Source organism: Zootoca vivipara, chromosome Z1 (assembly GCF_965207765.1).
Source record: "Zootoca vivipara chromosome Z1, rZooViv2.hap1.1, whole genome shotgun sequence".
NCBI classification, from domain to species: Eukaryota; Metazoa; Chordata; class Lepidosauria; order Squamata; family Lacertidae; genus Zootoca; species Zootoca vivipara.
Window position 1 is genome coordinate 54,761,272 of NC_142583.1, and position 25,980 is coordinate 54,787,251.

At 42.6% G+C, this 25,980-nt stretch overlaps 1 protein-coding gene across 5 annotated transcripts in view; it reads left to right on the forward strand.

Annotated features, from left to right (window-relative positions):
- EMCN (endomucin) overlaps positions 1 to 25,980 on the forward strand; it is a 35,699-nt gene that overhangs the window by 4,838 nt on the left and 4,881 nt on the right. For 4 of the 5 annotated variants that reach the window (XM_088661118.1, XM_035113351.3, XM_088661119.1 and 1 more), the window contains exons 2-11: positions 5,463 to 5,504; positions 6,187 to 6,216; positions 7,676 to 7,723; positions 10,483 to 10,581; positions 15,343 to 15,408; positions 16,297 to 16,389; positions 20,664 to 20,714; positions 21,561 to 21,656; positions 22,962 to 22,986; positions 25,858 to 25,919. In XM_088661118.1, coding sequence (XP_088517244.1) covers positions 5,463 to 5,504; positions 6,187 to 6,216; positions 7,676 to 7,723; positions 10,483 to 10,581; positions 15,343 to 15,408; positions 16,297 to 16,389; positions 20,664 to 20,714; positions 21,561 to 21,656; positions 22,962 to 22,986; positions 25,858 to 25,919 — 612 coding nt within the window. The remainder of the gene's footprint in view (positions 1 to 5,462; positions 5,505 to 6,186; positions 6,217 to 7,675; positions 7,724 to 10,482; positions 10,582 to 15,342; positions 15,409 to 16,296; positions 16,390 to 20,663; positions 20,715 to 21,560; positions 21,657 to 22,961; positions 22,987 to 25,857; positions 25,920 to 25,980) is intronic. The other variant, XM_088661120.1, reaches the window with a different exon arrangement.

Sequence of the window (25,980 nt, forward strand, 5' to 3'; positions counted from 1 at the left end):
CAGATGTTTTGGGACTACAACTCCCATCATCCGTATCTAACAGGACCAGTGGTCAGGGATGATGGGAATTGTAGTCTCAAAACATCTGGAGGGCCGGGTTTGCCTATGCCTGTTCTAGGTGCAGACGTGTGTGTATTTCCAGTGTCCTGTAATGTGCCATATTCCACATTTGTGTACATAGCTTTGGGGAACAGGACCCAGACTAACCTGGGTCATGGCTCAGTGGCAACACATCTGGCTTTGCATTCAGAAGGTCCCAGACAGAACTAGATAGACCGCTAGACGGATTCTTGTAAAGCAGGTTCCTACGTTCCTTTGTTTACAATGGAAGGACCATGGTATTGCACCTGCCTTGTCGCTGTCTTCTCTGTGGGTCCCTGCAGGAGTGCTGAGGTTTCCCATTGCAGATGAGCAGCCAGAACCTTTGATATAACCGGCAGCTATGTATTTCATAAAAGTGTACAAGCCTGATGGTAACATTCCCTTCCCCTGATCTAGGATATTTTGACGTGTGATGCAGCTGTTCATACACACTTTGTAAATACGTTGTTCTTTTTTTTAAAAAAAAAATATTTATTTAGTTTTTCAAATTAAAATTTTACAGTCCAACTTACAACATAAAAACAAGATTCCAAGGAATCTCCTGGATTTCCCTCCTCCCCTTTGTGGGTCCATTTCCTCCTGCATCATTTATGATAATCCAAAATCTTTTACCTCTCCGTTGTGTCCAAAACTCGCCTTTAACTACAAGTGATATTCCAATCCTACTAACAATTTTAACTGTTTACAATGGTTTCTAAGATAAATTATAATTCCCCCCCATTCCTTATTAAAATTTTGGTCTTCCTGTTTTCTGATTCTTCTGGTCCTTTTGGCCATTTTGGCATAATCCATCAACTTCATCTGCCATTCTTCTCTGGTGGGAGCTTTGTCTTCTTTCCATCTCTGGGCCAATAACATCCGTGCAGCCGTGGTCACATACATAAATAGTCTTATCTGCTCCCTTGGGATTTCGGCACCTAGAATTCCTAAAAGGAAGGCTTTGGGGGTTTGGGGTTTTTTTAGAAAAGGTTATTTTCAACATTTTTTTCAACTCATTATATATCATTTCCCAAAATTCTTTTACCGCTTTACATTTCCACCACCTATGATAAAAAGTACCTTCTTTTTCCTTATATTTCCAGCATACATTTGATCCCGTTATATTCATTTTCATAAAAAAAAAAATCATTCAACATGTAACATGCTATGAATTTTAAATCCCAATTCCATAACTTCTCCCATGCTGTAAGTTGTATATTATGCCCAAAGTCTCTTGCCCAGTATAGTACATACGTTGTTCAAAGACTCATTTTAATGGCAGTCACAGGATGAGCCCAGACAAGGGTGCCATCTGGGGAGCCAAGAGGCTGAGGGCCCCTCCAAAAAAATTCAAGGAGAGGGCTGAGCCCTCTCAATATTCCACGATGACTATGCACATCACTCACACACACCGCATGGCATGCTCATGTCACTCATGCAAGCCATGTGGCATGTGGGCAACATATTAGCACATTGCATGGCTTACACAAGTGACACCAGCATGTCACATGGCCCTGGCCCCCTCAATCATGGGGGCAAGCCAGTATGCTTGAGCCCAGAGATCACCTCTTTGTCCAACCAGCCACTAAACTTTAGACTCAAGTTTTCACTTTCTGGAGAAAACTGAGGATAAATAAGTGTGTAAACAGGAGTGGGCAGCCATCTCGGGGAGGAGTGGGGGGAATGCAGTTGCAACCACATTAATAGCTCCTGACATGCTACCTCAGCTCACTCTAACTGTGCCTCATATAGAGAAAGGTTGCTGTATCCACGAACATGTCTGTGTGATGGTGTGGAGGAATTCAGAAGAGGAGCTGTTAGTAGAAATGATAGGGTTGCCTTTACCTAATTGACACGTTCTGAAACCATTTGCCAATCAAAACACAGCCAGCCTTTGAAATTCTCACTTCTCCAAATTTTGTACAAAAAATGCATGCAATAGGGCAACGTGTGCACAGAAATGCATCTATTAGTGCAAACAACATGCAAAAATACATTATATTTACTTTGCTAAATAACATGAGGCAAAAGTGCATTAAAAACATGTAAAATAGGAGATGTTTGCACTAAAATGCGGATGGAATTTCATGAGGATCTTTTTTTGGAGGGGATGGTGGTAAATGCCACAAACTGATGTACAAATGTGCAGAACCTAGCTAAAGACTCGGGTGGTAGGAGAAACTAAGAAGAACCAAAATGGACAGATTTGGCCTCCTGCACATGTAAGAGAAGAAAACAGATGGGGTGGGGGAACAGCTCTTCTGTTGTGTAGCAAATGATGGGCGGTGTTCTTTTTGCATTATTCCGTCGTATCTCGGTGTGTTGCTGGCTTGACCTTGCAGCTGCGACTGTAATGGTCATATTTTTAGCATATCCTGTTATCTTTCACGCACTCCCTGAAGCCACACCCTCACCCCACTTCTCCCCCTGACACAATCCTGGAAGTGACTGCATTGGGATCAGGGAACAGAGCCGGACTCCCACACGTAGCTTTCCGTGGGAATGTTGCTAGTCACTTCTACCAGGGATGGCAAATCCCTGCCGAATCCAGCGCTTTCCTCTCCATGCTTGAAAAGATGAAGCTGTTGCAGCCAAAGGGACTCTAAAGGGATATCAGAAAAGCACAGGCTGGGGGAGGAATAAGCAGGTGACTGCTAAATAGAGGAGGCCATGAGAGGACGGACAGTCTTTCTATCACTGTGACAAATACCGGGAACAAATGAGGGGAAGGGCCATAGCTCAGTGGATAGAGCATCTGCCTTGCAAGTGGAAGGTCTCAAGTTCAATCCCCGGCATCTCCAGGTAGGGCTGGGGAGACCCCTATCTAAAACCCTGAATAGCTGCATCCAGTCTGTGCAGACAATACTGAGCTAGAGGACCAATGGTCTGACTCAGTATAAGACAGCTTCCTATATTCCTACGACAGCCTTCCCCAACATGAGCCTTCTAGATATACATACATACATACATACATACATACATACATACATACATACATACAGTCCAGCAACATCTGGGGGAACCACCCTTGACTTAAAGCAGGCATGAGGAGCCCTGGTCATCCCTGGTCATTGGCCATGCTTGCTGGGGCTGATGGGAGTTGCAGCTCAGCAACATCTGGAAGGCCACAGGTTCCTCTCACCTGGATTAAAGGATTAGTCCCATCCCTAAGCAAAATAGCTGACTTGTTGGTAACCACTCTGTGGATACTCCTAGACAGACAAACATTCTTGACTCTGCTGCTCATGTGTGCAATTGTTGTTGGGGTTTTTTGCAGCATCCACACAATACTGCTGACATCAAAATTCCTCCCCAGACCATTCCAGATCTACCCTTTCCAGGGAAAACATGTGTGTGTGTTGCCAACAACCCATTTACGATATGAAGCCCCCATTGGAAGCCCCCTTCCCTCATCCTTGCTCTTTGTCATCAGCTTGCTCCTCATCGCCCTTGCTCTTCATCATGGACGAAGAGCTTTATTTGGAGCTCTTGAGTGGACCAGAGGAGTAAAGTTCTCCATCTGGTCCACTCTGAGGCACCTAGTCCAACTGGTACCACTGGGAGAGTAAATGGCTATCTTTCACTTTCTTACTACTATTATTATACCGTCCTTCATCTGCAGATCTCGGGGCACAGGATGTGTCCTGGCTGAAGTGGGGACCATGTTTTTGAAAGACCTGCCCATTTCTTTACTACCTATAGGAAAGTGCTACTGACATAAATAGTAAGAATGATAAGATAGGGAAACAGGGCAGAAAGCTTCAGGTAGAGATAACAGACAATTATGAAAAAGAATAAGACATTGCTGTAGTCTGTGTGTTCACATCTGCAGTTTACATTTGTAGTTAAAAATGGAACTCAGTCAAGTGGCTACGATTGATATTCATTGACATAATTGTTTTAAGTCCATACATAATTAACTATGGGATTTTTTCTACATTTATGTTCCCTTTACATTGAAATTAATGTAAGTTATAGAAGTTACATAAATAATTTATGTAATTTACGTTACATAGTGGACAGTGAGATGAATAATGCAATATTGGAAGAAACTGAACTGCAGCAGACCAGAAACAGCACTGGTTGTGATGAATACAGGTTGGAACAGAAATTGCTGCCTTCTTACATCTCTGCCTCTGGGCTGCAATCCTGTCTACATTTACCAGGGAGCAACCCCCATCTTACTGAGTGTGACTTTATTCAGAGTAAACATACATAGAATTGCTCTACACATCATTTAAGAGTGAATAAGCTGTTAAAATGTGAACTTAAAAATTGCCCCCCCAACAAATCAGGGGCCTTGACACTAAACAAAATCTCTGAAATGACACGCTCTTGAAGGGAGAGGCTCGCAACTAAAGTTGATTAAAATCCTATAAACTTCAGCTTCTTCTATAGATGCAAACCAGCCTTTTCATCCATTCATGAAGTAATAAGATGGTTCGAATGTCACATAATTTTCTCTGCCTATGTGATTTCCCCAAACATCTCCTCCTGTGCTGCTATATATTTTCTGCAGTAAGGATTGCAATTTACATTGCACATTTGCACCGAAAAATTCAGACCTGTCATCACTGGCAATGGCTTTTTTTCTGTGTCTGGGTTTGCTACTCTAATTTGCTTTTCACACTGTAATAACTGCCATATAATTAAGCTTTTCATAGTGGATTGACCCCTTGCACAGCAAAGTCAATGTGTTGAGAACAGGGGCACTTAAGTCTATCTACTGGAAAGAAATTATACGAAGCCCAGCTCTCTATATATTTAGCCTAGCTTCTTTGGGCTATGCAGCCATGCTACCTACTTCTTCTTATAGTCCAGGAAAAAGCCTCCATTTAAAGGCACTGGCCAAATCCTGTCCCTGCTTTGGAGAAGAAAAAGAGGGGGAGTACAATTTTCATAAAGAGGAAGCAAACTATTGCTCTTTCTGAAAACTGGTCTTTTCCTAAAATTACAAACCTGGTATCTCCTACTGTAGCTGTGAAATGATCATAGTTTCGGTAAGGAATATCAGCAAAACACAACTAGCAACTGGCCACATTTTAACGAAAGGAGGATGGAAAAGATCAAAGTTGTAAAATTTCCCCCAAAAAATGAAGAAGCCGCCCTGAACATACTCCAGTTCTGGTAGATAATAAGGAAATGCACCAAAATGGTGGTTGGAATGGTATTGCCTTATACCATTAAATAAGTGATGAGCTATAACAGAGAAGGTTAATCAATAAACCATCAAAGGAAAGCATTACCAACTGTTCAAACAGCTGCTCGGCAGAATGACTTCTGCTTCCATGGCATCGCCTCTGAGTGCTAATTCTTCATTTGACAGAGATTGTTGAGAACAATGATTAACACTCATACTTTTGTTTGTTTTTAATCTTCAGAAGACATAAATACAACACCCAGCAAGGGCCCAACAAGTCCTGGTAAGCAACAACCCTTTATTGCCTTACTTTTAACCATCTCTTGAGAACAGGCCCATACATTAGAGTGGCTTTGTTCGAGAAAAAGCAACTTCTTCCCTGTTGCTGTTTATCAGCAAAGCCCATGATGGGTCCGTGCTGATTCTGGGCTTAGCTATGATGGTGCATGAGAGCCAGTGCAGTCAACTTAGTGGTTACAGTGTCAGGCTAGGACCAGGAAGATCCGGTTTAAATCCCTTCTCGTGCCCAGGGTGAGTATTCACTATCTCTTCCCAACCTACTTCACAGGATTGTTGTGAGGATAAAAGAGTTAGGAGAGAACCATATATACATCACCTGAAGCAGGATGTAATGTAAATAGTAGGAGTAATAGTAATAGTAAATATGTAAGGCCTTGCCTCCTCTGTCATTCTCAAGGATTGTCAGAACTCCAGGGGGTCTCTAACTTTCAGAACCCCTTGTTCTTGCAATCTGGGGTGCTCTTACCATCACTGATCCTGTCTGTTAGTTTGTTTTATTTCTCCAGGTATTCTTTTTTTACACTCCCACAACCTTCCTTTAGCATAGGTCCCCTGCCTTATGAAATCCCTTCTCAACAATTATTATTAAGATGGCTGTTTAGTGTAACATTAATCTCAACTGCAAGATAAACCACCACAATGAATGCTTTATGTTATTTGTACAGGATCAACCACAACTATCTCAACAACTAAAGGTAAGCTCACAGGTATATAATTGTCTGGGATTTTAAAGTCACTGCATAAGTGCATATCATTTATACTAATTCATGTAAACAATCGTTTTTAGCTTACTTCAGTGTCCATTGAAGGGTCCAACCAATTGGGTTAAACGCCTTTGCATTTAGTTTCCATTGCATTCATTTGCAACGACTTTGGTTCAAGGTTTCCATTTCAGATTGAAATGGATATATATATATATATATATATATATATATATATATATGTTGGAGATTAGTGTTATAGTACATGTAAAAGGGAGGCTCCTTACTGTGGAGGTGAGAGGGATCCAATGAAAGAGGAGATATAATATTCCAAAGTAAAGCACGATAGGGCAATGGAATCTGCTCCATTAGGGCAAATGGGCACTGACCCATTAACCTTGATTCCACAAAGCCCACTTGTCTGCCTTCTGACTTGCAACCAGTCCTTACCTCCAGATAAGGTCCAGGCAGAAGGTACTATTTGTAGACCTCTGGGTTATTTGTAGTTAAATCACCAATAACATCTGACTCCCAGTGGTTCAAAAAAAGCACCAGCCTTTCTTCCCAAATTAGGCTTCTAATTTGTGGGTTGGGGGACTAGGATTTTTGTGTGAAAGGACTATGACCTCATTTCTGGTACTGAAGACAAAGTCCTGGGCCGAGAGATGCTTTGTTCTTTCATTCGAAGTATATATATGCCCTTCTTACATTTTGATACAGCTGGTATTTGGGTTTGGGGGTGGGAAGCTGATCTTATAGGTTGGCAGTTCACCCAACCCTGCTTTAGATAATGATCAAGAACCCAGAAGTGACTTTTGAAGCATGCACTCACACCCACCATTCATATTTTCATATTAAAGCTGATACCAATTTGCAGTTAACTGGGATATCTTAGGGGACACCATCTCTCAAATAGATCTGCCCAGTCTTCTTCCTGGGGCTACTTTTCCAAATTAAAAAAAAACCACCAGATTCTCTACTTAAATCGTGCTTTGTGTGCAGGAGTAGCTTGTCCCTCAAGTATCATGGTATGAAGACCTTTACTTCTCAAATATAGTACAGTGAAATTGAAGGGTATTGTAACTTCAGAGGCCAATAAAAATTGTCAAATGCCTGGCTGAGCTCAGGAAGAGAATAGATTTTATTTTATTTTTTAAAAGGTATATTAAAGCAGTAAAGACACAGCGGTTTCATATACCAAAACCGCTCTCTTCATCTCCTAATACAAGCACAAAAGGGACAGGTAATGCTGCGAGACGGAACATTCAGAATGGTATATTTGAAATATGCTTTCAGGTAACTTTTATTTGAAATGCGGCATATATTGCCATGAGATATTACTATGTTCCAAAAGACCATCGGTCAACATATCTCAACCTTCTCCTTTTCCTCAAGCAGACTAGGTTGTTTTTAATAATAAAACTCATTTTGCTTTACCTTGCCCTTCTCATAGCAAGCCAAGAAACCTCTTCCAGGAACACAAGCAAAGCTGCAACTGCAGGTATTTTCTTCAACATTTGAATTATTTTTTTGCATGTGAGTTTTCTTCTTCTAGCTTCTGCTCTTTGATTAATCCACATCAGTTGCTTTCCGCCTGGGTTGCTGCACATAAAACCCTGTTTGACTGTGAAAGTGAGTTACAGTGAAATTTGAAGAACACATTCTATATCTTGGCCACATCTGCACCATATATTTAAAGCACTGCTATACCACTTTAACAGTTCCAAAAGAATTATGGGAGCTGTAGTTCGTTAAGGGTGCTAAGACCCCTACCTGCCCTACCGGAGGTACCATTTCCAGTTGCCTGGGAAGCGAGATTGATTGTTAAACCACTCTGGAAACTGTACAGCTATGAAGAGAATAGGATTTCCTAACAATTCTCATCATCTTTAGCAAACAGCAGCTCCCAGGATCCTTTGGGGAAAATCGTGACTATTGAAAGTGGTATAATGTAGGTTACAATGGTCAGGGCTGATCTGGGTTGTAGTTCAACAACATCTGGGGAGGGACCCAAGCTTGGACAGTTGTCAGGCTTTGGGGACTCGGCTTCCCCCCCCCCCTTGGCTGTAGATAAGCAGGACAAAGCAAAAAGAGTCTTTTACCATTTAAAGAGTCTTTAACGATCACAGCAAAAGAACAACACAGCCATTCTTGGAATGAAGGTGTTTCACTTTCCCCCTTGTCACGTGCGCTTCTTGCAACCTGATCTCACAACCACTGTGCTTTTTGTGTAGCCACCTTATCTGCTCTCCTTGACCTTGGACTGATAGGCTGGACACTTTCCAGTGAGAGAGAGTCTGTTAGCTCTCTCTCTGTCTTCCAGTTCTTCTTCACTTAGCTGTTCACCCCCCAGTTCATCCCAACTTTTGTCTTCAGAACTATGCCCCTCTGCAAACCACTGTTCCAAATCTGTACTGCTCCATTGTTTGTTCCTGGGCAGCTTCAGGATCTTGGTCAGGAGCTGACAGGGGGGGAGGCTCCCACCATTCCTCATCAGAGCTGTACTCCTCAGCGTGGTCTCTGCTTGAGAGGCCTGTGGTCTGACTTGGAATAAGCTTGCTTCATGAGCTAAGCAGATCTGGGGCCATCTGGGAAACCTACCTGAGAAAACCCAATGCATTATGGTTGAAAGGTAGGATATAAATGAGATGTGTATTTAAACAAAACAACAGCAAACCAGCTAAAACTTGCACAGTTAAGGCTGAAATCCCATGCACTGTAAATCAGTAAAATCTATTAAAATGTTTTAGTTTAATATCTAAATGACAGTGGGGTTGGTACCAGGTGAAGCCCTTGGGGGAGGGCATCCTGTAACTCTTCTTTTTAGATGATCTTCATACCTTTGATGAGAATATTTGGCTCAACCCTATCATTTTAGTTGACTTTTCCTGTATCTTCTTCCGTTCTGAGTCTTAGACACTTAACGTTGCTAGCATAAGAAGGGAATGGAGCTGCTTATACACACAGAGAGAGAGACCCCAGTTTAAAGGGAAAGCATGCACTGGCATCCAGAACAGTGTGGCAGTAAAAAAAGCAAATCATGTTTGGAATGATTTCCTCAGAGTGCCATTTACTCTTCTTGAAGTGATTAATTCTGTGCCACTGTCTACGAGCGAGGCTGTATTTTCCCCCTTGAAGAGCTGCACTCTGATGAAGGTGAACACTTTTTTTCATTTTCAAAAACGCTTTAGCGGCATTTGCTAATTCATTTTTTGCAACTCCCCTGCAACGTAAGTGGGTAATAATATCATCATTCCTGCTTTATAGAGAAGCCCAGAGCTATTGCAAGAGTCAGGGACAGAAAAGGAGGGCAAAAATGGAAGCTGTAGATGGAGGTAGCTTTCTCAATAGCTCTGACTTCATAGCTGCTCTACTGTTTATGTGGGTATTTAAAACAACATTTTTTTAACATTGGGGGGGGGGAAACGCTATGAATCAATGAACACCCATATAACATAGGCACCGTTTACTACACTTCCATGTTTCCCCCCTCAAATTAAAATCCCCTATTGCTTTCTAGAACATGTAAGCAGTGATTTCATCACGTGGAGTTGAAATCCTAGAGCACCTGACTGCAAAGCTTTAATAGAAATGGAGATTTAGGAAAGCAGCGTTTTCCATTCCATTCTGTAATTGCGCTGCTCCCATTCTGCAGCAATTCCATCTTCTGGCCCAAAACTATGCTATTCATGTCAACTTATGGGAAGAAGTCCCCGAGAAGCACCCTGAAACAGAAATAAAGCACGACATCAAGAAGGAGTGGGTGAAGTCAGCCCACTGTGGCAAAATTACATAACTTATGTGATTTACATTGGGTGGCATTCAGCTAAGTTTTACTCAGAGAAGACCTATTGAAATGAATGAACATGAATGTGTGAACACCGTCAATTTTCACTCCCAGTTTCATTTTCATGTGAATTTTCTGACATCCCTACAGGGCAACAAAAATTAGACCTGGATTTCTTGTTCTTTCTCTTTGGACAATATTTCTGTCTGTGACAAGGATTTATATATAGTCTCAGGTATAGCCACAGGAAGTGAATAATCACACCTCTGCATCAACAGGAGTGTCATTTACACATGCAGACAATGTCTTGGAGCTGTACCAGGAACACGAAAATTAAACAGCATGGAATGCTGGGAATTCTGTTGTCTTTTCATAAGCAATTTTAGCAATGAACCATAAGGGTTTCACAGATCGCCTATGTTTATTTGGCAGAGGAAGAGTAACAGAAAAAAATTGTGTCTTCATTGTTTCAGATAATACAACTGCTATTGCGAATTCTTCAGCGAATTCTTCAGCAACAGCCCAACCAACACAGACCTCTGCACTATCAACATCGAACAACACGGCAAGCAGTAGGTATTGTGTTTCGCTGGCTCACTGGTGAATTCATTGTAAGCCATACCTGAGGGTGAGAAGGGGCCGCCATGGCTGTGAAGCAGGGCATTGGTTGGTGGTGAAGGTCTTGACTCACTGATGGAGCACATACATTGCACGTTAAAAACTCCCACGTTCGATCCCCAGAATCTGCAAGAGACTCCTATGTGAAACCTTGGAAATCTGCTACCAATAGACCATACTGAGCTAGATTAACCAATGATCTAACTTGGTACAAGGCAGTTTTCGATGTGTGACCCCACTTCTTACCCCTGTGTTGGTGAACATGGGAGTGAAGAGTACTACTGGCATAAGACTATTGGCTAGTCTTCATGCAGCCACAGCTGAAATAAAGGCTATGTATATGCAGGGCCTGGAATCTGTAGATCCACACCAGCTTAAAGTCTGCCCATCCCTGTAGTAAACCAGCATATTAATTGATGATGCTATCATTCTACAATATTTCCAGAGGGGTAGCTATGGTAATATGCTGCAGCAGGAACAACAAAGAGGTCTGTGGCACATTAGCAATAAATCTGTTAGATCCTTAACACACGGCAAGACTCTTTTTCATGGTAGGCAGAAAAATGATGATGACAGAGAGCCAGTGTTATATCTGCTCACAAACTGCTCTCTGCAATGTCTTCACTGAACACATTTTGAGGAATAAGGTCATAGACCTGCATATGTAATTTTACAATCTATTGATGCTTCCCTAGTTAAAAATATCTATATATCCAAAATCTACAATGTTAAGTTCTTTGTGCCTTTCAAAATAAATAGAGAAGAAGGAGAAAACTCATACTGGACTGGATATTACTTTTGTAGAGCAGTTAGTGGCATAATTCATATGAAGCAAGGTTGGGGAACCCCTCTGTCCCATAGATTTTGGAGAAATGTAAAATGGCAAGGGATCTCCACTGTCTCTTTTGGTTTGGCCCTCCGTCTTGGGGATCAAGTGATAATAAAAACCCAATTTTCTTGCACAGGGTGCATTAGGCTAGATGAAGACATTTTATTTGGCTTCTGAGAAATTCTTTTGGGTCCACACAGAGCCGGATTTAGGTTTGATGAGGCCCTAAGCTAGTGAAGGTTATGGGGCCCTTTATATGTCCAGCTGTCCTTTGTCAACAACAAATTGTCGCTGTTTTTTGTGTTGAATACAGTGGAACCTCAGTTTATGAACACCTCGGTTTATGAATTTTCGGTTTATGAACGCCATGGACCCATCTGGAACGGATTAATTCATTTTCCATTACTTTCAATGGGAAAGTTTGCTTCAGTTTATGAACGCTTCAGTTTATGAACAGACTTCCGGAACCAATTACACCCATGCTTCAGTTTATGAACGCTTCAGTTTAAGTACTCTGCGGACCCGTCTGGAACGGATTAATCCACTTTCCATTACTTTCAATGGGAAAGTTTGCTTCAGTTTATGAACGCTTACTCCGCGGACCGTCTGGAACGGATTAATTCACTTTCCATTACTTTCAATGGAAAAGTTCGCTTCAGTTTATGAACGCTTCAGTTTATGAACAGACTTCCGGAACCAATTGTGTTCATAAACCGAGGTACCACTGTATATGGTAATTTATGGACCTAATAGGTATCTAGAGCCATTTGCACATAACAAAATATGTATTTTATCAAAGTAATTGTTGAACTGAAATACAATTGGAAATTTACATCCAGGTGTTTTTTTCCTTTAAATTTTTTGGGGGGCTCAAGAGAGTGGGGCCCTAAGCTATAGCTTGTTTAGCTTATACCTAAATCCGGCACTGGGTCCACAGCTCAACTTTCAACACCTAAGCCTCTCTGAATATGAAAGGCCCCCAATGAAGGGGAAAGTCTAACCCTTTGGTTCTTTGCAGAAGGTCATTCCAGTTGACTCTCACTTAACTCAAGCATGGCTACCGTCAGCCTTCTGCATAAGGGTGTCTTAGGGGGAAACTGTGACTCTCCAGATTTTGCTGGACTCCAACTTCCATCAGCCCCAGACAATATAGCCCATGTTCAGGGCTGAAGAGAGTGTCACGGTCCGGTCAGCGGGTGGTTGAAGCCCTGACTGAGGAAGTCAGGACCAGAGGCAAGATGGTGATGTAGAAGCAGGAACAGGTACAGGGGTGAGGGTCCAGCAGCAGGCAGTTGCAGGGTCAAGGAGCAAGGCAGAGGCAAAGGTCTGGGAGTCAATGAGCAAGGCGTCAGCAAGGCAAAGGTCCAAGGGTCAAGGAGCAAGGCGTCGGCAAGGCAAGGGTCCAAGGAGTGAGAGGCCAGATGCAACCAGGCAGGCATAGTGTTGCTGTGGCGAAGAGCTGAAGGGAAATGCTGAGCTTTTATCCCTCCCAGCTCCTGCCACCAGGTGCAGTGAGGTATCAAGTGGCCTCACCTGAGTGGCCACTCCTTGCTTCTCCAGCACAAGCTGAGGCAGGCCCCAGTCCTGCAAAGCACTACAAGCCCCAGAGCCTCAATCCTGCCCATACTCCTGACAGAGAGCAAGGCTGGCCCACTCATGAGGTAAGGTGAGGCGACTGCCTCAGGCGGCAGCATCCACCAGTACAGCAAGTCCTGACGTTGATTTTTCTTTCCCCCTTGTTCCTGATGTAGATATTCCCTCACCCCTTCTACCCTGGTGGGGAGGGGGTGCCATTTTAGGGATTGCCTCAGGTGCCAAAATGTCTTGGTGGGAGATGTAGCCCAACCAAATCTGGGAGACCACAGGTCCCCCATCCTTCCTCTAGTATGTGAATGTGTCCATTATTATGGAATGCTGCAGACATTTTTTTAAAAAATTACATACCCATACATAATTGCACACAAAGGCATCTCAATTTACCATAGTCTTTGGATGCACATCTTTTATTTTATACTTACCTACAGCACTAAAACACTGAACTGTCTGTCTCTGCTGTTACTGCACCAAATGAAGATTTGCTGATGTAGAACTGGTGCTGTAGGCTATGAAGAAGCGTTTGCTTTTGTTTTGCTTTTGTCGTTCCACTTTATAGCAGAAGTCCTAATGGATAGAAACAAAACAAAACAGAAAGCCCACAAATGTGACTCCTTTTATTTTAGGTCATGGAGAAGTTCCTCACTTGAGGGTATCCATAGAACACAACCACCTATAATTAACCTGTACTGAAAGCTAAAGCTTGTGGCAAGTAGGGAAAAGCTAATAAGCATAGGCAGGCCTGTCTCTACAGCTTAGTTCATGGTAGTGCCCTGAATGAATACTGGAAGTTGACTACTTCCTTGCCCATAGTAGACCAACCTAGAACAATACCATTGATGATGGTTTTTACGATCAGCTTCAAAGCGGAGCTTCTCCACCCATTCCAAGTGACTTCCTCAAGGGGTTCCGAGAAGAGGACAATGGCATTAGCATCTGGTTGGCCACTGTAGAAAAAGGATGCTAGATAGGAATTTGGTCTAATCCAGCAGACCTTTTCCTGGGTTCTTCACATTTATTTTGCCCTAACATTGCGGAAAACAGCTGTAGAAAAGACCGGGGAGTGCTGCAGCATTTGGATTAAAAAAGGTAAAGGACCCCTGACAGTTAAGTCCAGTCGCAAACGACTCTGGGGTTGCGACACTCATCTCACTTTACTGGCCGAGGGAGCCGACATTTGTCTGCAGTCAGTTTTTCCAGGTTATGTGGCCAGCATGACTAAGCTGCTTCTGGTGAAACCAGAGCAGTGCACGGAAATGCTGTTTACCTTCCCACCGGAGCGGTACCTATTTATCTACTTGCACTTGCTTTCGAACTGCTAGGTTGGCAGGAGCTGGGACCGAGCAACGGGAGCTCACCCCATTGCAGGCATTCGAACTGCCGACCTTCTGATCGGCAAGCCCTACGCTCAGTGGTTTAGACCACAGTGCCACCCGCGTCCTAGCATTTGGATTAGGAGAGGCATAAAAGCTCTTGCTCACAGAACTACACTTTCCAGCAACCATAAAAAAAGGCAGCTCTCAGGATTCTCTGGGGGAAGTCAGGTGTTTTACACGTACGGTGTATATGCAGCCTCAGTCAGCATTGTGCAAGTGTTGGGCAACTGCTGACTACTCCCAGTACGTTTCCGACCACAATGCAAAGTGTTGGTGCTGACCTTTAAACATAGCTGCCAAGTATCCCGTTTGGAATGACGTTATTCAGACATTGCAGTGCTTAGAACAAAACACCCCAAAGATAATCCCACCCTCTGCACACCCAACTGATCTCTGTATTCTGCAGAACAGGGCCTCATGCAACTAGCATTTCATTGGGAGGTCCATTCTCAAGTGCCAGAATCAGGCCTTTATTGTGACGACGCCTACTCTCTGACACTCACACCATCAGATAACCTCCATCCCTATTGTCTGTTTGGGAACTTGTTGAAAATCTTCCTCTTTTAACATGATTTTTTTCAAATCATTCATTGTTTATTTAATTGACTTTCAAATTGTTGTTTAAATTGATTTTTTTTCTAAATTGCTTTTATATGTGTAATTGTTTCATGAATGTTTTTATTGTATTGTAAATCGCCTCAAGAAGCCTCTTGGGAAGTGATTCATAAATGAAATAAATAACTATTATTAATAGGCACCGTTTTAAAGAAAAAGATGCAGGGACCTGAGGATGTTGAGACAACAGCTCTGCAGAATTACTCTGGTTTTCCCCACACGTGCATACTGATTATTCCTTTGACAAATATGTTTTGAGAACAGCAGTTAACACACTGTCATTTATCTTATCAAAATATCAGCAGGGACAGCTGAATCACCAGCACTGAGCGCTGTGACTTCATCTCACTCGGCTCTAACAACTCCTGGTAAGACATCCCCTTTATAATCTAATTCATAATCAACTGTTGACAACTGGCCCATTAAACAATTATATGACTGTATTATAGCAGCGGTTTTGCTTCGGTGCTGCGATGTTGAGTATAGCTTCAGTTTCCTTGCAGTAGATGCAGGCAGAGGTTTTTCGCGGTTGATTTTGCCCTGTAGCTTCTGGTTGTCGGGTAAACTTGATGAAAGGCTTGCAGGGGTTGGGTCCAAGGAAAAGCATCTCCCAGCGTGCTCCAGGGAACAAACAGAATAAGCTTTCAGGGGATGATGTCCCTTTGGTTGGTTTTAGGGCATCCCATGTGGCTTCTTTTGCAGAGATGAGTGCTCTGCTTGAAAAGCTATCCAGTCCCAAGCCTGGTTTAAATTGCTCATCAGCAGTTGTCATCAGGACAGGGGACTAAATAGGCACCCATCCACCCTCCCTGCTGTGATGAGATGTATTGCATTAAAAAGGGGACTATTTCTAACTTTGCATCCATACATATAAAGCAGCATATGCACAATTTCTGAAAACCTGTGCTTTTTTATGGGTAATGCATTTTCTGATCTTCTTCCCTCTCCCAATGTGCCATGGCTACTCCCACCAGCCAGATAATAAAGGAGAGGAAAATGTTCTACAGATGGGAGCTGGCAGGGAAGTTGTTTTAGGAAGGTGGAGGAGATTCACCTCTACCCTGCCTCTCCAGATTCACTTCCACACTATCTCACCAGACCGCTCAACGTTTTATAAACCTTTTATAAAAGGTCTCAGAAAGAGAGAGGGAGAGAAACATCCTTTGTTTCTCACTGCAAGCAGTGCTTCCTACCTGCACAAGAGTCTAAACCTTAGGATGGTGTTTGTGTTTAACATGAGATTTCCTTCCTTACAGCTCAACATAACAAGACAACATCTCCCAACAAGAATGCCACTCAGAGAAGCGTACAAGACACGCTTCAAAAAGCAACTGAAGTTCCAACTGAAAGTAAGTAAAGACAAATACTTGTCTCCTATTTTACCTCCAGACTGCCAGCATTTTGTGGGAGGGATTCCAGTGAATATGTAAAATTTAGCAATTGGCATGTGTGCTTTATCCCCCTGGTGCATCAAATTCACTTCAAAAAACCACAGTTTTGCATGTTGGGAAAGTTGTGGGGTAAATGCATTAAAATGTGTGGAATTAATAAATGATTAACAGGAACATCATTCTCCCATTCTCACTGTGATCCCCCCTTTCCCTTCTTGCTTTGTGGCAAACCATAGTTTGATGTTATATATACAAAGCAGCAAACTGTGGTTTCAATTTGCCCTACAAATCTGAGTTGATAATCAGGACTCATAAATGAGTTACATACGGAGCAGCCAGTCTGTGCTTTTTAAGTTCTTGAGATCTTCTACTTTTTTTTTAATTATTGAATTTCTATCCCACCCTTCCTCCCCCAGGAGCCCAGGGCAGAAAACAACAGATACACACAAAAACAAAAGCAAAGCAAAAACATTTTAACACTGTAAAAACAATTTAAAAGCTGTTACAGTTTAAAACATCTAAAAGTAGTTACAGTTAAAAAATATTCTTCCATCCAACAGTCTTAGGGTTGCCACCAAATGCTGGGTTAAACAAGAATGTTTTCAAATGCCTTCTGAAATCCCCAGGTCTCTAGAGTGTCCAGGATAAAGGACCCTCCCCAGAGTGGGTTCATTTGCAACCACTTTCGGCAGGTTTTATTTCTATAATTTGGAGAATTGGGAAGTTTAGAACAACATAGTATGTGTCATTTTTTAAAAATGAAAAGGTCTTCTTTGACCTCCTCCACCTCCAAATTACAAAAACATACTTTGTGTATTTTAGCATCCCCTTTGAGCAATCAGTCAGGAGTGTACTTGAGCTTAGCTTCATTTGGTTGCCATCCAAAAAGGAAGAGGGGGGAGAAACAAACGGAAGGAGACTGCAGTTGTTTAGTCAAAGGGCCATCTGAGAACACAGTGGAGGGAGGGAGGTTTGGGGTCTCCATCTCCCATGCCATCTGCTGGTCTGTTAACCACCTACTAGAATGAGGCAAGGCAGCAATGCAAAAAATAAGGGGCCAAATAGAAGGCTTTCTCCCTCCCCACTCATTGCCCAACAACAACTTATTCCGGACAATATTGCCCTCCTCATTTTTCAGTAGTGAGTCTGGAAGTCTTCCCAGATTCTTTTTATAGGGCAGCTGCCCCTCTAAACTCACAGCCCCCAAAGGAGTGTGAGGTTGACATGGAAGAGGCATAGAACAAGTTAAATAAGTCTGCCAGTCACTGTCAATTTCTTGGGCTTTCTATAGCGACGGCTGATGCGGCGCAAATTGCTCGTTAAAGGGTAACTGAAAACCATGATACTGTTGACCAGATATGCCTAACAGCACAAGGATATAAACAGCAGCTTGAGATTCCTTGTCCATCTAGATAAGCACAGTAGTGCTTATTCTGACTGATGGCAACAGTCCGGTGGCTACAGGAGATCCTTTAGGGAACCTTTGGACTTCCAGATGTTGCTCAACTACAACCAACCTCAGCCCCAGCAAGCATGGCCAATGACGGGGGATGATGGGAGTTGTAATTCAGCAACATCTGGAGGGCCAAATGTCCCCTTCACCTGCTCTATGTGACCTCGGGAGATACCAACAATTTAACCTGTGGCTTTATAGCAAGGGTGGGGAGAGTTTTTGCAGCCCAAGGATTGGACTCCCCCTTAGAATCATAGAGTTGGAAGAGACCACAAGGGCCATCCAGTCCAACCCCCTGCCAAGCAGGAAACAAGGGAACATGGCAGTGGCCAAGACAACAGTCTATGTGGCCAATGTGAGCATTTTAGCTTTTTCCAAGCCTTGTTGCTGCAGGATGGTTACCCATTCCCTCTGCTGCTTTTTCCAGGAAGACCCCCCTTTCCTCTGAAGCTGTGAGTACCCTGAAAATGCCTCCATCACACTGCAGTTAGGCATGGGAAAGCCTTCCATTGGTTCCAACAGAAGGTTGTTTTCAAGCCTTGTTGCATCAGGGAGGGGCAGATGAGACTCTGTTGGCTGTGGGGGGAAGGGTGGCAGCAGGAGCTGTGTAAGCCCTGAAGGTTAGTGATTCCATACCCTTGGTTTACAGGCCTTTGCAGACAAAGTTTATGTTCTGCTACCATGCTATAGGGCATTCAATTCTCTGCCTTATGGCAAACTTGCTTTTCACAAATGGGGGGGGGAGGAAACCCTGGGAATAAATATAATGATCCCGATTCACAACAGAATTTATAGTATAATAATAATAATAATAATAATAATAATAATAATAATAATAATAATTTATTATTTATACCCCGCCCATCTGGCTGGGTTTCCCCAGCCACTCTGGGCGGCTTACAACAGAAAAATGAAATAAAACAATTAAACATTAAAAGCCTCCCTAAACAGGGCTGCCTTCAGATGTCTTCTAAAAATCTGGTAGCTGTTTTTCTCTTTGACATCTGATGGGAGGGTGTTCCACAGGACAGGCGCCACCACCGAGAAGGCCCTCTGCCTGGTTCCCTGCAACTTGGCTTCTCGCAACGAGGGAACCGTCAGAAGGCCCTCAGTACTGGACCTCAGTGTCCGGGCAGAACGATGGGGGTGGAGACGCTCCTTCAGGTATACTGGACCGAGGCCATAGTAAGGTTGCAATCCTTTGATATGCCCTATTTTTGGTAAATACTGACAAAAATGTAGGATTTAAAGCATCTCAAAAACTTGAGGAGGCTTTTTATTTTTTAAAAGAATCCCCTGGGATTCAGATAATAAGGTAAAGGTTAGTGTGGGCTGAGAAATGCTATCACTCAAGAAAGAAAGTAAAACAGATGCATTTTTAAGACAATAACAGCACCTAGAATGTAGGTTTCTTAAGTGTATATGAAAATTCAAGAAAACATAATAATGGATGCCAGATTATTTTTCAAATAAATAGTATCACATCGTAGACAGGCAGAAAACTGCTGACCAGCATAAGATTATGGTTAATTCAATAAGGTTGAACCTGGATCAGCAAAAAATGTAATCTAGTTTTAATGAGACCAGTAATGTCAAAAAATGGGCTATAACAAAATCCCTGAAAAGCATTAAATAAACCATATGCTATTGTTGGGTGTGTGTGGGTGTGTATGGGGGGAGAGATCTGTGAAGTTGAGGTACTTGGATTTAATTCAGTCTAAATCTCTTGAAAGCAAATTATATTTAGTTGGCTTAAATTCTAAGCACTCAAAATGGAATCGGGGAGTGAAATTGGGTTGTATCCAAGTGGACTGGGCTAATATTTGACTTATGGATCGTTCCTAGCTGGGAATGGAAACGAAATTTGATTTAAAGCCATATCTACCTGATTTGCTTTTTTTAAAACAACACATGAACTGAAGCACAGTCATCCTCCAAATTTTGCAAGGAAGTTCATTGCTCAAACAGTATATGTACTGTATACTTTTATATGCAGACCCATATATTAGTGAAAGTAACATGCAAAAATGGGAAAACAGATTTGCAAAAATGTGTACATTAGGCAAAAACAGGGCTTTTGTCCCCAGCCAGAACTCACTGGAACGCAATTCCGGCACCTCTCAAGTGGGCGCCATTGTCATTCTAAGAGAACAAGGGAGGTATTCGTGGCGAGTTATGGCACTTCTTTTTCATGAAAAATAGCACTGAGCAAAACTGCATACAAAAAGGCGTATTTTGGGAGAAATTTGTTACTAAAATGCTGGTGAATTTTCCAATGACAAAAAAACCTGTTGTGGAAATGTGGAGAACTGACCTTGACACTGGGAAAATGAGAAGGGAGACAGACCGAACCAAAGCAGCTTCACTTCAGAATACAGTAGTATCATAATGCTAGTTTCATGTAGGTAGCCGTGTTGGTCTGACGGAGTCGAAACAAAATAAAAAAATTCCTTCCAGTAGCACCTTAGAGACCAAGTTTGTCATTGGTATGAGCTTCCGTGTACATGCACACTGAAGAAGTGTGCATGCACACAAAAGCTCATACCAATGACAAACTTAGTTGGTCTCTAAGGTGCTACTGGAAGGAATTTTTTTATTTAGTATCATAATAATTGCTCTTCAGTCTACTGATGACTTGGAACAGGACAGCAGTGGGATGTGGGGAGATAAGAAAGCTGCCGTTGTGTTCAACTGCTAGCTGAATTTTTTATATATATAAAAAAAGCAGAAACCATGCAAGTGAATGTTTTACTTTAATCGCTGTTTTTCTTTCTCGTAGGCAACACTGTAAATGCACACTCTGAAAAACAGGATCACCCCTCTTATACCAGTAAGTACACGAGCGTGGTGGTTTTACAGCAGCTGCCAAAACGTCAGTCCTTAGTGGACAGTGAACCTAATTACGGAAAGCTGTCTACCTGCCTGCATAAGAGCTATCTGCAAGAGAGGCAAGATCTAATGAGAGCAGAACTGACATTGCCTTTCACCCTTTGAGCCCTGAAATTATTCTTGAGGATGCAGGTGAAAGCCGCGATATCATGCAAAGTGATAACCCTGGATCAGGTCATTCTTACAGAGAGCATGAACAGGGGGGATATGTCTGCCCAATAACATCACAAATAAAACATAAATCATAAAGAATAATTAACAAATCATCACTAAAACAATGTGTGGCATTTGCCTCCTATCAAAGGACTTTGTTCAGTCCTGGACAAAGAAACCCGCACACACACAAAACACAACGTGACAACATAACATAGCATAACAGCATAACATAACATGCACACACAATGCAAATTGGAATTTTACTGCAGTCGCTGCTGGCACTTGTAATCTCATCCTTAATTCCCCTAGGAAAAGTGTTATACACCTTTAGGCCTGTCAAGCAAAAGTATATATGGACGCAGGCCTCGCAGCAAGGATACTGCTGTTTACTGCAGAGGCCTTTGGAAGGATTGAACTTGGGAGGAAGTCAGGTTATGGTCTTTCATAATGGCTGTAAGCCTGCCACCTAGTGATTGCACTGGAAAATAGGAAGGCTGGGAAATTAAGTAAGAATTTCCACTGCAGGCACTGTGTAGATTAGAAAGTGGTCAGTGCGGAGGGGGGGTCTTTTAAAAACGAATCTAAGATGTTGACAGGTTTGAATTAAAACAGTTTTCTCCATTGCATGCAGCCATTATTTTGCCGGTCATCATTGCCTTGATAGTAATATCACTTTCCGTATTCCTTCTGGTGATTTTGTACAGAATGTGCTTGAAGACAACTCCAGGTATCTATTCAACTTTTAACCCCCCCACCCCCCCAAAAAAAAGAAATTAACAAAATATTTAAAATGGATTTGAATTAGATCCCCCGTTGTAATTTCAGCTGGAGCATATTTGTTAGAATGTTTTTGAACTGACTGGGATTTGTGCGATGCCTTGCTTTATTTGTAATCGTGATGTTCAATATGTCGCATTGAGTTGTTGCTTCTCCAGCCTAAGCATCATCAACCAGCCTCCTTGCCACAAGAGGGAGCTGTCAGCAGGCTTTTGGACACCCCACGGTTTGCAGAAGAACAGGAAACTAGTCCAATGAAGACTGAGTATGCTCAGTCTTTGCGAAGTAATGACTGTTTGCAGAGGGTAGCTGTACTGCAGAGAGTAACTAGAATCCCAAACATCGGCTCTATTCACAGCAAAATTAAGTTGCAAGGGGGAAGGGGGGGATTCAATTCAGTTCACATTTAAAAGCGTATCTGCCTAATTCACACTTTCTGAAACAATATGCAAACCAAAACACAGCCAGCCTTCAAAATTTACACTTCTCAGAATTTTGCAATGCAGTTTTCCTGCCAAGTAATGTGTACAACAATACATATGTTAGGGTAAAGCGTGTGACAACATGCATAGATTAGTGAAGATAACATACAAAAATGCACTATAATAGAGAAATTATATTAGGGGAAATATACTTTGCATCAAATATGTATCTTAGGCAAAAGTACATACCAAAAAATAAGGGTGTGACTACTTTTATTCTGAATTTTGATTTGTTTTAATCCACTCTGGGGCTTGCTGCTGAAGGCAGGTAATAGAAGAAGAAGAAGAAGAAGAAGAAGAAGAAGAAGAAGAAGAAGAAGAAGAAGAAGAAGAAGAAGAAGAAGAAGAAGAAGAAGAAGAAGAAGAAGAAGAAATTTTCACAAAAATGTTTATCTGTTTTCATGAGGGCTTTTACAAATCACAATTGTAAACTAATATGGAAAGGTAGAGAACTGAAGATTTGAAACCTGAGGGATTGTGAAAAACTGTAATTCCCATATTTGCCCATCCCTACTAAGAAAAGAGGCGGTCGTTAGGCTCCCATTCTTATTGCTCTAGAAATCGCTTACAACTGTATAACCCTGGCAAGTAAATCATTCCTTATTGCCGAATTCAATGAATGCTCACATTGCACGATTATTCTGATATGCAAGAAGGAGAAAATCCTGGCATGTGAAAGAGTTGTAGGTGATGGAGAAGGCTAGGTAGGAACCTTGCTCCCTGACAATTAGCACTGGGATATCTGTATCATGTGAATTTCCTTCTGCTTTCAGAGAGACAAGAAAACGGAACTGAACAGTAAGTTGTTTTCCTTTCCTCCCATCCTATGCTAATATAAAAGTGCCTTATGGAAGCAGTCCCTTGTAGGCAGTGAGGGCCAGGCTGGGCTTCCCCTGCCACTCTGGGTGGCTTCCAGCAAACATTGAAATACATCAAATACACAGATTAAAAACTTCCCTAAACAGGGCTGCCTTTAGGTATTTTCTAAAAGTCAGGTAGACGTTGTTTATCTCTCTGACCTCTGATGGGAGGGTGTTCCACAGGGCGGGTGCCACTACCAAGAAGGTCCTCTGCCTGGTTCCTTGTAGATTTGCTTCTCGCAGTAAGGGAACCCTCGGCACTGGACCTCAGTGTCCGGGCAGAATGATGGGGGTGGAGACGCTCCTTCAGGTATACTGGACTGAGGCCATTTAGGGCTTTAAAGGTCAGCACCAACACTTTGAATTGTGCTTGGAAACGTACTGCTGTAGGGGTCCCCACACCCGTCAGTCCCAGCCAGTATGATGAGAGTTGTAGCCTCACGTTGGCTACCTCTGCTATAATGGTCCAGGTTTTAAAAATAACCAGGCCATTCTGCCACTAGAAGCAGTTCAGCTATCTTGCAATTCCTGTCCCTGCAACCCAGCCGCACATGTTCTTCAGATTCAGAAGAACCCCACTGTGGCACTGGCTTTCTGACAGTTTCTTTTGAGATACAAATTTGGTCTTATCAAGAAGATCTTGACATCTCTACAGTACATGGTCAGGGTCATTCCCATAAATGAGAGAGAGATGAGAGATTTGCAGAAGTCCGTTCACAAAAATAGACACTCTGACGTGGTCCTTCTTGATCTGTGTGCATTGCCTCTTCATATTTGTCACTGCGTGAGAAAGAAACACACCTGATTCTTGCAGCTCTATCAGCTCCTATACTCAATACTCAATAGCTATTGGCCTCAGTAATAACCAGTGTGGGCTTGTTTGGGAGATAAAACTTCAGAATGAGGGCAGCTGAGAAGATTGATTTCTATCACTCCCATGGCAACACAGAGCAAGGCAACATCTTTCTTCCATAACTGCTTCATAGAATCATGGAGTTGAAAGAGATCTTGATTTGTTGTTGTTGTTGCTGCTGCTGCTGCTGTTGTTGTTGTTTAGTTGTTTAGTCATGTCTGACTCTTCGTGACCCCGTGAACCAGAGCACACCAGGCACTCCTGTCTTCCACTTCCTCCTGCAGTTTGGTCAAACTCATGTTTGTAGCTTCGAGAACACTGTCCAACCATCTCATCCTGTCGTCCCCTTCTCCTTGCACCCTCAATCTTTCCCAACATCAGGGTCTTTTCCAGGGAGTCTTCTCTTCTCATGAGGTGGCCAAAGTATTGGAGCCTCAGCTCCAGGATCTGTCCTTCCAGTGAGCACTCAGGGCTGATTTCCTTCACAGTGGATAGGTTTGGTCTTCTTGCAGTCCATGGGACTCTCAAGAGTCTCCTCCAGAACCATAATTCAAAAGCATCCATTCTTTGGTGATCAGCCTTCTTTATGGTCCAGCTCTCACTTCCAACAACAGATAGTGCCAGCTAATTCTCACACTGACCCCTGTTGATCTGTCCTCCCTACTGAGTTCTAGAAGGCTAAGGAGGAGGAAGTTGACAGCCCGGACCTCCCCACCACCTCACACTTCCCACCCTCCCTTACTCCCTGCTGCCAGGAGGTCATGTGAGCGCCACTCTCACAGTCTGCAACAGCAGCCTCAGGACCACTCCTTGGAATGGGAGTAAGAAAGAGGGCAGGCAGAAGGGCATATTGAAGTTATTGGGACAGTGTCCCATTTGCCCCAACAGACATGCCTTTGCTGTTCATTCTGCCAGGAATCCCTTCCTCGCGTTAATACAAAATCCCCTTTCTTATAATTGGAATGGCTCTCGTGTTGTTAATGTGTTTGACAAACAGAGTCCCAGGTAGCTTACTATCATCAATACGCACCTAAATTCTGTAACAGCAGTGGCTGTTCCCAGTTCTCAAATGGCCCATACCGTGTCCATCCTTGTTTATATTCTTTTTTTAAAAAAATCAATTATGTGCAGGAAGAAGTTACCTTTTCCTTTATTAAGTCCTTTATTTGCTGATTCGGGTGGACTTCCTGGAGAGGTTTGCCATATTCCTCTGCTGCTGACCCAAATACCAAACTATACTCTCTGACAACAATAAAATTCTTGACATCTTTTTCCAGCTCACTGTTACCTCTGGAAGAACTTCAGTGCAGTAGCAGTCCCAAAGGACATTTCTTTCAAACAGTATTTTCCACATAGTATTATGAATTTAGTCTGTCTGGCTATTCTTTCAGACAGAGTTGATTTTTCCAAAACTCCACTTTCCCTATCTGGTTCAGAGAATGCAGTTGCTGCTTACAGTAACGTAGAGAGTATTCACCTTGAAAATGCATTGATTCAGAACCTGTTTCCTTCACAAGGGGTGCTTCCAGACTCTTGCTATTTGAAGGCAGGATTCAACCATAGATTGGCAGAATAAGGTTGCACAATTAAAGTTGATTCTGTGCTCTTGAGCAACAAATCTATCCCTCCCCCTCCAAAATGGATTTTTTTTTCTGATAAGGAAAAATACACTGAAAAGTGTGGTGTAACTATTGTTCGATGCAACATCCAGCTCTCTCCCAGAAGGTGCAGGCGTCCTCGGTGGCCAGGAGTTTCTTTTACCAGTTTAAGTTGGTAAGACAGTCCTGGCCATTCCTGCATTGGAATAACTTGACCACAGCCATCCACTGACTTATTTATTTAAATACATTATTTATGTGCTGCTTGGATTGGCTAAATTCAATCCTCTTCTAGAAATGTACTCTTTTTCCCCTCATGATTTAAATGTCTCCAAACATCTTCAACATCTCCCAACAGAGCCCCATCGGATAAAGAGAATGTGAAACTTATTTCTGTGAAGGCAACTTCTCCAGAAAATGGTAAGTCATGATTGCTCATCGCTGCCTGTATTGGGAACTAGCAAGAAGGGTGGGTTTCTTT